Raw genomic sequence first — 11,280 nt, forward strand, 5'->3', positions numbered from 1 at the left:
TGCACCACGATGATGCTGTAATCAGACGGGTTTCTGGGTTTCTCTCAGTCCCTGCCACTCCTGGTTAGTTTAATCCAGCTGTACTCCACCCTGTAAAGATTGTAGTGTCACATCTATGATGTCAGTTATCCTTAAACCCCTAAAACTCCTGTTTGGACTTTTTGTACCTGCCACCTTCTAAAAAACACACACACAAAATGTACAGAGATGAGCTGTAACGGCTGAAGATCGAGCTTCATTTATAGTTTCTACTGCTTTTCTATCTGAGCAGAACTGAACAGCTACATCACCAGTATCATTTAAGGTGAACTATGAGGGGGGTTCAATACTCAAGATCAGGTTTATTTTCAGTATAAGGCTGAAGATTTGGTAAACAGACTGATTCCTATAACACATTTCTATTTGAATACTTTAAACATGTCTCAATCACACAAGCACTTTCTCTGTTTACACTGCAGTGAATAGGTTGGGAGCATAAACACATACTCGGGGTTCAGTGTCTTGCCCAAGGATACTTTGACATGCAGACTAGAGCAGCTGGGTTCAAACCACCAGCCTTCCGATTCAAAGATGACCTGAGCCACGGCCATCTATGTTTAATAATTAATGTGTTAAGAAATTAGTTGTGAGGCGGGGCTCCTGGAAGAGCTTAAAAAGTTCTGTGTGAATGTAGGGGAAAATATTCCAGCCTGCAGGGTTGGAACCGTAGATGATCATTACCAGGACATGACCCCAGGCTCACATTGTTGTGATTTACACCACCACCAACCTGCCTATTCAGTGTACTGTTTCACTGGTTAAATATAACAGCCTGATGTTTGAACACCCTTATTTTTATAAGAATTATTTGCTTGTTGTAGCAGAAATAGGAAACAAAGATAAACCAGACAAACACTGGTTGTACATTTTACTCTACATAAATCAAATAAATCTTTTTTTCTGGTTGATTGATAGATAAGCACCATAGACAGTTTATGATTGGCAGGTTGACAGATGAGGTCAGGCAGGAGTCTGTTCGCAGACGACGTTGTGATCTTCAGAGGTGTTAGAGAACCTGGAGAGTTGGAGGTATGAGCAGTCAGTAGAAGCAAGACTTGCCAGATGGCAGCAAGACCTGTTGTGAGGAGGAGGAGAAGATTCATGAGTGTGGTGGAGGAGGGTTGGAGTGACAGAGGACGATACTAGGGATAGGGTGAGAGGGAGGCAGGGACTGTGGGGTCCCATAAAGGGAGCAGATGAAATCCATTATGCAAGAAAAACTCTGCAAATTACAAAGTTCCTTCATGGAGGAAAACAAAATGAATAGATATGCATCTATGAAGGTGCATTAAGAAAAAAATAGGATTTTTCTTTGAATTCCTCATTAATTTGTGCAATTTTAAAAACATATTCTGGTAAATAGTCAAACAAATATTCATGAAAACAATTAGCCTGAAAAAACAAACATGGAGGCGCATGTAGTAAAGCTCTCTATTGTCTATTGTGACATCTGTTGTTGGAATAAAGTAGAATTGAGGTTCTGTAAAATTAATATCTCTAGTTTTGGGAGTACCGGTCTTCAATTCGTTTGTTTGTTTGTTTGTTTTGTCCTCGGATAAGATCCAAAAATATCCTACTGTTTAGAAAATGAGAGCGCCGTCTCAGAACCCATATTCCCACCAAGGCCCAGCCCAGTTCACCCAGTTCTGTGCTGCTTTCATCTAAATTTAGAGGATCAAACCAGTCCAGGATCCTCTGGGTTCAACCAGAAATAGGCGACAGACAACCAAATATTTTGGAGCACATTTCACCCCTGATGACTCGCAGGAACTGGCAGGTCGTCCATTCATACTGCTGCGAGGTAAATGGCAGCAGACCATTGCCACGGAATTGATTGATGGTGTTTCACACTCTATAAGTCGAGAAGAGTTAGTGCCAGCTCGCCTCATTTGTTTTTGCCCAGTTCGTGACCAACAACAGGGAGTTAAATGTCTACCAGTGGGAAGATTTTACCTTTGATAAGAGATGAAAAATAAAGAAAAAATGCTTTCATAGGTCAGAAATCGGCAGCGTTACATCAAAAAGGCTTTTATGGTTACATTTTTATATGGAAGATAAAAGGTGAGTTAATGCTAAGTTATTGATTTGTATTTAAAATGATCGGTTGTGTCTGGTTTTACTCATTTATCTGGAAGTTTTTATAATGATGACACAAAATAGTGGTGAATAGACTCCTGTCTCAAATGGTGTCTGCTGGGCTGTGGTTTAGTTGTAACTCAGTAAGCTGGGGCTTTTATTCTGCAGGAATGATGATTACATTTAAAAGCATCAGCAGTGAAATGTAACCTAACAGTGTTGTATTTTTTCTTAAATCACACTATAAAATAATTACTGCTGTATCAGCATGTAACAAGCATTTTAAAGCCATTTTTCTTATGTTTCAGCTCATTTTGAAAACTAGCTTTGCCGTGTAAATTTTGAATATTTAAAAAAATAAGCAATTGAAGCTCTTCTCTGGGATTAGGTTATTCTCAGATATTACCTGGTATATGCTCCTTTGCATCCTTTTTTTTTTAACTTGTTCGCTAATTAACAACTACACAAAAAAATGTAAATACATCACACATTAAAAAGATGATAAGTGAAATTTTTCTAACCTTAAAGAAAGTGACTTATTTTCATGCTCAAAATGAAAAGCAGCAGACAAATGTTCAGGTTCACACTGAAATAAAGATCTAACTGATGTGAATGAATTTTTATACCTTCTAAATTACACTGTGCTGTTCTGTTCCTTTGATATAATATAAAATATCAATAAACCATTTTAAAGATAGTCTTAGTCAGTAGTCTTCGTCTCTATCCATAAAAACATGCAAAACCTTTAAATACACCCGCGTTCCCCTTCACAGTTTTCTCCTTTTGTTCTATGAAAATCCTGTTCTGACCACTGGCACATGTGCATCTGTGATTTCACCACACGTGAAAAGCAAACATCAGCTTCTGTTTCCAATGGGCTACATGGACTTGTACTTTTCAGGATTGTAACGCTGCATCCTGTTGCATGTGAGGGCAATCTTCAAACTTGTTAATGGATTAGCTGCAGCTCAGGAGGTAAAGCAGGTCACCTACTGATCGGAAGGTTAGTGGTTCGATTAGTAGTAGTCCCTGGCTCCTCCAATCTGCATGTCAAGTATCCTTGGGCAAGATACTAACCCCAAATTGCTCTCCGATGCATCCGTCGGAGTGTGAATGTGTGTGAATGTAGTTATAAAGCACTCAGTTTAGAGGGAGTGCTTGTGAGAATGGGTGAATGTGGCATGTTGTATAGAGTGCTTTGAGTACTCCGGGAGAGTAGAAAAGCACTATATAAGAACCCATCCATTTACCATTTTTTCATATACAGCGCTTTCCTACTATACCTGAGTACCGGAGCTTTATACAACATGCCCTTCACTCATTCATTCATTCAGCTATTAATCCAAGCATGTTCGCACACATACAGACTCTGATATTTACTTGGGGTTCAGTATCTTGCCGAAGGATATTTGACCTCCATCTACCTCCTAAGCTGCAGCCGCCCCATATGTGGTGTGTGTCTCGTTTTAACTGTGGCTTACTACCCACCTTAAATGACAAGTAGCCAGACTTATTGCAATTATTTTAAAGTGGTCTTGGGCAGTAATTCTCCAGACTTTCTGAAGAGCTTTCAAAGTTTATCTTTGTCACTTATCAACAGAGAGCTACAACAGTGAAGATCTACTGGCATCTGTAAAATACGGTGGGGGCTGTCAATGCATGGGGCTTAATTTCAGCTGGTGTTGTTAAGGATCTGCTGAAAAGTACCTTCACATTTTGATCTATCATGCAACACCATCTGGGATGAATCTGATTGGCTTCCTTTTTTGTTTCACTGCCAATGCAGTAAAAGCATCCCTAGACAGTGGAACATTACTGAAGCAGTGTGGGATCATGTTTATGGAGTACATAAAAAAAGCAGCCAAGATCCAAAGAAGAGCTTTGAATGTCCTTTAGGAAGGTTGAAAGGTTCTCATTCTGACAGAGAGAAGGTGAGATCACAGGTGCACAGTGCAAGTGGTTAGAAGAAACACTGAACTCCTAGTATATAAATGAGTTTTTCTCTCTTTTTTTGTTACAGAGCTGCTAAAGTAGAAAATGGGAGACTGGAACTTCCTTGGTGGGATCTTGGAGGAGGTGCATATCCACTCCACCATGGTTGGCAAGATCTGGCTGACCATCCTGTTCATATTCCGAATGCTGGTCCTGGGCGTCGCCGCAGAAGACGTTTGGAATGACGAGCAGTCCGACTTCATCTGCAACACCGAGCAGCCGGGGTGCCGGAATGTATGCTATGACCAGGCCTTCCCTATTTCCCTCATCCGCTACTGGGTGCTCCAGGTGATATTTGTGTCCTCGCCCTCCCTGGTGTACATGGGTCATGCCATCTACCAGCTGCGGGCTCTGGAGAAGGAACGCCACTGCAAGAAAGTGGCTCTCCGGCGGGAGCTGGAGGCGGTGGATGCAGAGCTGACAGAGGTGAAGAAGAGGATTGAAAAGGAGATGAGGCAGCTGGAGCAGGGGAAGCTCAACAAAGCACCACTGAGGGGCTCTCTGCTGTGCACCTACGTGGCCCACATTGTTACGCGCTCAGTGGTGGAGGTCAGCTTTATGACGGTTCAATACATCCTGTATGGAAACCGCCTGAGCACCATTTACAAGTGCGAGAGGGAGCCGTGTCCTAACGTGGTGGACTGCTTCGTCTCGAGACCAACAGAGAAAACTGTTTTCATGATGTTCATGCAAGCTATCGCCTGCATCTCTCTCTTCCTCAGTCTGCTGGAGATCATGCACCTTGGCTTCAAGAGGATTAAGAAGGGCATTCTGGACTACTACCCACACCTGAAGGATGACCTGGACGATTATTATGTCAGCAAGTCGAAAAAGGACTCAGTGATGCATCAGGTTTGCATGGGAACAACTGTGGAACGCAAGAGTACGATTCCCACAGCACCAAGCGGGTACACGTTACTGCTGGAGAAACAGGGCAACGGACCCAACTACCCTCTCCTCAACGCCTCCTCCGCCTTCGTCCCAATTCAAGGGGACCCTGGTGGAAAGCCGGACAGTCAAAAGGAGGGCAAGGAAGGAGTCCCGAGTCCCACGGAGCACAACAACAACTCCAACAATACCAGCAGTGAGACGCGGTCCCCTCCTTCAGACAAACAGGAGCAACGAGAAGATCAATCCCCACCACATCACGAGGACCTGGAGCGTGCAAGATCTGAGTATCCCACCCTGCCTGTTTCAGATGCCTCCTGCAGCACAGCGCTGTCAGGCTTCACGAGGAAGACACGAAGGATCACCCCACCGTGGAACTGCTCCACAGTCGTGGAGGGAAATGGCTCAGACAGCGGAGACTCCTACAACGGGAACAACAGCATGAAGCTACGAAGCGGCGGCGGCCCCAGAGCAAGGATCCTCTCCAAGTCAGACATTAAGAGACAGAGCAGACCCCAGAGCCCGGACTCTGCAGGGGAGCTGAGCTCTATATCTCGACACAGCCGGGAGAGCAATAGTCCCGCCGCCTCCCCACCAAACCGGCGAGTGTCAGCTGCCAGCAGCGCCAGCAGCAGACGAGCCCCGACTGATTTACAGATATGAGGACTGCTTAGAAGAAGCCATTAAAACATGATTACTGCACCTTTTTCACAGTTTAGACTTCTTTAAAAGACAATCACAAAAAGCCTGCAGAGATTATGCTTGTGCCAGACATTCTCCAGTCTTAGAAAGAGCATATGACAAACAAGCAGTCTAACATCTACTCTTCCTTTTAGAGGGATTCATACTAGGATGCACAGCCTTGTTTTCTCAGATTTCCAGGTCAGTTTCAGGCTATCAGAATGAGCTTCAACCCTCAAACAATCAAGCTATAAAGCTATGTTAGCAGCTGACATGACTGAGTGGGGCCTCATGATGTTTGATGATAAGTCGATTTATGAGTTATTCTGAAATGTTTTAATGGTCAAATGAAGGCTGAAGGGTCACACACGCTGAACTGTTTAACTGAAACATGCACCTAGCACTGAATTATTGCTAAACTTAGCTATCACAGATAAGAATGGGTCCTTGTCTCAGAAACCAACTTAAGAAAATGCCGACTTTTATGTTTGTGTGGTGCACTGTGCGCTAAACACATCTGCTCAAATGCTTTATTAACCTTTCATTTTTTCATATTTACAATTAAAATAAAGGCTTGCAGGTAATTCACAGACAGTATAAAAGATGGGCAGGGAACTGTAGCATCCTCAGTGGCTAACAAGCTATCAAGTGGTAAGCCAATGAGCATTTCCTGGATAATCCTTCTTCCTTAGAATATCCATTTACTTCCTGTTTTTTGACTTAATGTTTTAATAATATGACCCAAACGGAGTGACTTAACCCATAAACTATTTGAGAAAGTGTTTGCAGAGCTCAGGGCAGAGGACTGCTTCCCCATTGACTTCTTTGAGACCCAGGTTGTTTTTGAAATCACAGGAATCACCCCCTGGTGGACATTAGTAAGAATGCAGGTTTAAAGCGTTTCTGCATTGGCTTCACTTTTCAGACCTCGAACCTGCGCCTATGTTTTATACTGTCTGAGAGTTCATAGCAAGTGTTGTTTTCTCTCTTTTGACCTCGACTTAAATAACAGTACTGACTAGGATCATTTACCTCATTAACATAATGCCTTTTATAGATTTCTTTCTTTTCTTTTGACAAGGGGGGATTTTAGTTTGCCTTTTAACTTGTCAGGGGTGAGACTGAGCGGGCCCACTGGCTGGTGGAGACTGATTTTGCACCTCTGCATCATAATTATGATTTCAATCATTTTTATGCAACAAAGGAGTCAACTTGAGTCATCTGTTTTCTTTGTTACGTTTGACATGAAATATCTTCAAGACTTTTCCAGCAGTAAATTTCACTTGCAGCAAAACATGAGTGGTTAGAAAATAACATGCATATAAGCCACAATGATGTTTCCATGACTGTTGCCACACAAGTGAGCCAATTCCTGCCAACAAGTGAGTAAATCTGTAGGATTTACAGAGAATGGTCTGAAAAACAGAAAATACCCAATGAGCAGCTGTTCTCTGGGTAATATTTGTTGACTGGGAGCAGCCAGACTTCCCTGAGATTAAATGACAACAGTAATTGAAATAACAAATCATTACAACAAAGAGCATCTCTGAACGCACCAAAGCTTGAAGCAAATGTGCTACAGCAGCAGAAGACTACATCGCGTGCCGCTCCTGTCCACGAAGAGCAGGAAACTGAAGGTACAGTTCACACTTACTCACCAAAATCAGACAACTGAATACGGGAACAAACCTGCCTGGTCTGATAAGTAAAAATTACTGCAATGCCATTTGGATGGTAGGGTTAGAATTTGGTGTAGAAAAACAGAAAAGGATGGATCCAACATGCCTCAAGTCATGGTTCAGACTGGGAGTGGTGGTGTAGATCACAGTGTGATTTTCTTGCCACACTTTAGGCCTGTTATTAGCAAGTATATGTACCTAAGAAATAACCAGAGTGCACACATGTTCTGGTAACTACTTCCTGCAGGATCCTTTGTAGCCAGACACTTCAGTCAGTCGCAGCATCTGAATTCATCCATGATGAAGCTTTAATAACAAATGAAGAATTTCCATCAGCAAAATCAAGGACCTTCAGGACAGAGAAAGGCTGATGCTGAAATGTCATTTTTAATTTAGAAAGCTTCTTGTTATACAACAAAAAAAATAAAATAAAATAACAGTGATTTTGCATTCACTGTACAGCCATTGTTTAATAAACATTTACATACAAACAAGGCTTTAGTAACATTTTTCTTTTTATTCCTCCACAAAAGCAAAGAAAACCTCTACTCTGCTGCTTCCCCATCAGGCGATGGTTCATACTGCATCAGCTGGAAGATGAGGAGGAAAACGAGAAGGTTAAAGGTCACAGAATCCAGACCAAATATAGACATGTGATTATCTGTAAACGCTCACCCTGCTCCTCAGCTCTTTGTTCTCCTCCATGAGCTCGCTGCACTTCTGTTGTAGGTCAGCCAGCTCCGTACGAAGAGCCTCTGTGTCTGCTGGCTCTGGACCAGCTGCCCCGAGATGAAGCTTTATGAAACTGTTGCCATGGTTAAGGTTAACGAGTGCATGGACATTTTACCCATCAATACTATCTAATTTTATTAGAGCAGAACAAGGTCCAACTCGGTTCTGCATGTTAATTCAGGAGAATGATGATCCAGTTTGTAGGTTGGAGAGACTGGTGCAGGAGAATGACTCCTTAGCTTAAGAACTGTTGGCCTGTGACAGACTCACCCACTGCAAGTATCCTGCAGTATTTAAACATGTGAAGAACACAGAATAAATCAAACCCCATGAACAGATTACAAAAAACCCCTTAGATTTTAAATCTGCTGCCATAAAAAGAAACTGGCTTTTCCACAATAAAACAGCCGAGTGATTACCGTAATTGTCGGGCTATAAGCCGCTACTTTTTGCACAAGCTTTGAACCCTGCGGCTTTTAGTCAGGTGCGGCTTTTCTATGGATTGTCCATGAGCGGATTTGTTTTGTTTGTTCCGCTGTTGTACGGCACTACGTTGCCTGGCGGAAGGATCGGAGTTCAAGAGTGGTATGTTAGTCACATGTCCATCCGCCAGGCAACGTAGTGCCGTACGAAGTAGCGCGAAAAACAAACTTCAAAGTAGCACTACGCGTTCAGCTGGAGGCAAAAAGCAAGTTATGCCCAACTCCACCACTGGATTCTGACAGCGTGGGAAAGTGTGAAAACATCCACGATCACCAACGGATTTCGAAGGGCTGGACTGCTGCCTGATGGAGAGGAGGCTCTTCAGAAGGTGTTCGACTCTGAGGATTTCTTTGGTTTTGAAAGTGACAACGAAAGAAAGGAGCTGAGAGTAGATGATGAAGCCACCCTGAGCCTGTTCGTTTCCGACACTGGAGGAGAGGACTTTGGTGGTTTTAGTGCGCAGGAAGAAGAGAAAGATGGTGGTGAATGACTGACTTTTCTTCTTGTTAAAGCCGTGTCACTGCACCTGAGCCTAAAAGGTAGTCTGAATCTATTTTTCTGGTGTGCTGTAGGTTATTGTTATGTACTACATTTGTTACTCATTTATGAAGCACAGTACATGTTTTGTACTTGTAATTACCACTACTTGTACACATACCCTAAAAGGTTATGCAAATATGTACCCATAACTTGTTTTTCAAAATATTAATAAAAGTGGTGTGTCTCCAAACAGCCATCTCTTTCCTGACAATTCGATTTGTGCATATTCTCTTACATATGATAAGTCAACATTGAAACACCTGCGGCTTTTAGTCAGGTGCGGCTAATGTATGTACAAAACAGGATTTTCCCCTGCTTTTAGCTTGTGCGGCTAATATTCAGGTGCGCTCTGTAGTCCGGGAAATACGGTATTTGGTCTAGCCTACATCCTTGCAGTATACCGAGATGCACAGAACATCAACATATTGATGAATTTTGATGCAGTTGATTTCCCCTTTCTACATAGCTGAAGAATTGGAGATGTTAAGATTTTTATTGTGAATTAAAACTCAAAGTCTTAAAGGCTGCCATTCATCTCTAAATGGACCAGGAGTCACCTCATTGCCCATCTGAAGGTTTCAGGGGACAACGGTGCATTTAAATAATCGATTTGACTGCAATCGTAACATTTTAAGACTGATAATACCATAAATAAAAAATAATAAACTATTTTATTTTAAATGCAGTGGTTTAAGCTCTAAACCTGTTTATACTGAGTGACATTTTGTGAAAAAGTATTGCCAACTTCCAGATCTTATTTTTACATATTTGCTGCATTTAAATATTCCACATGATCAAACAAATATTGGACAAAAATAACCTGACTGTCCACTTCCTAATGACTCAATAATGAAAGTTTTGGAAGGCTTTATCTAGTCAAAGTTTGGACTTAAACTGGCTAATCGAGCTAATAAACAATAAACATAACAATAAAAAAATAAAGTGTGGCTGAAGTAAACCAGTTTTGCAAAGAAGAGCGAGCCAAAATTCCTCCATAGTGATGTGAAAGACTTGTTACTAGTTATACCAAAGAGTTGCAGTTCTTGCTGGTGGCAAAACCAGTTATTAGGTTTAGGGGGAATCACTTTTTCCACATAAGGCCTGGTAATTCTGGATAACTTTTTCCCCTCAATAAATGAAATAATAATTTAAAACCTGCATTTCCAATATTAAAACCCAGTAGATCTGAAACATACAAGTGTGACATATCTTTTTTGCTTTGAAGATAGAGCCACATCAGAAACTAATTGTTACCACCTGAGGTTGTAGTAAGGCTGCAAAAATGAGAAAAGGATACTCCAGTGCATTGTTAGGTTTCTCAGGCTCCTCATAAAGAGCAACTAAAACTGCAAGAAAGAGGGGGAGCACGGATATCAGTAAAAACAAATTAAAAGACTGTTTCACAGAATGCATTATCGTTAATGTCACCAGGCTGAACGGGGGGGGGGGGGGGTCCATTTACCGCTTGTTAAGGTGTCGAGGACTCCAGATTTTTCGAGGTACCTTCTAAATTGCTCCCGCTTCGACTCAGAGGCCTGAAAAAGACAAATAGTTGGATGACACACAAGTTGGGAGCCCATTCATACACCGACATAAAGAGCGCTATAAAAACTGTTTTCAGCCCATGGTGCCTTCACTGCCTTCCACCGTGTTGGCGAGCAGGGGTCACGTTGTTATGACGCTAGCTAGCTAGTTTTACAAACTTTAAATGTACCACGTAAAACATAACAGCTACAGAAAGTAAGGCCAAAAATACTTACTCTATATTGAGCCATGACTTCAATAATAGCCGTGTAACTCCGGGTCGTCTACAATGTGCGAAACGGAAAATAACTCGGGACTAGCTGCAGCTGTTTGAATGCTACGCAGGAGGTGACTCTGTTGCCATAACAACACATCAAATCATGCGGAAATGAAGTTCTTCCGATAAACAATCAGCTTGTAAAAGGAGAAGAAAGACTACAGAGTAGCTGTTAAAATAAGATACATTTAAACAACAAAGAAACGTAAGTTGTTCCGTTTGCGAGTAAACAACTGAAACGCCTCAGACATCGAAACGAGACGATGAAGCTGTGTTGCCAGATTTGCGTCACGGGCATGCAGAACCTACCTACCATATTATGATTTTTCGTCAGTTAAGCAACAACCCATTATAATTGGGAAATAAAGC

General features: G+C 42.0%; 2 protein-coding genes across 2 annotated transcripts; one reads left to right on the top strand and one right to left on the bottom strand.

Moving 5' to 3' along the window:
* Positions 1–4,152: 4,152 nt before the first annotated feature.
* Positions 4,153–5,658, top strand: gja9b (gap junction protein alpha 9b; the record flags this gene model as incomplete). Its single annotated transcript, XM_080863049.1, has 1 exon — positions 4,153–5,658. One exon carries the CDS (start codon positions 4,153–4,155, stop codon positions 5,656–5,658), a length of 1,506 nt encoding a protein of 501 aa, XP_080719175.1.
* Positions 5,659–7,723: 2,065 nt separating this feature from the next.
* mycbp (MYC binding protein) lies at positions 7,724–11,166 on the bottom strand. The gene is made up of 5 exons (XM_080863447.1): positions 10,871–11,166; positions 10,573–10,645; positions 10,408–10,456; positions 8,031–8,160; positions 7,724–7,945 (listed from the first exon to the last, which is right to left on the bottom strand). The coding sequence occupies exons 1-5, from the start codon at positions 10,883–10,885 to the stop codon at positions 7,901–7,903; spliced, it is 312 nt and encodes a 103-aa protein (XP_080719573.1). The 5' UTR covers positions 10,886–11,166; the 3' UTR covers positions 7,724–7,900.
* Between the last annotated feature and the right edge of the window lie 114 nt (positions 11,167–11,280).

This window comes from Rhamphochromis sp. 'chilingali', assembly GCF_963969265.1.
Source record: "Rhamphochromis sp. 'chilingali' genome assembly, chromosome: 17".
In the NCBI taxonomy this organism is placed as follows: domain Eukaryota; kingdom Metazoa; phylum Chordata; class Actinopteri; order Cichliformes; family Cichlidae; genus Rhamphochromis; species Rhamphochromis sp. 'chilingali'.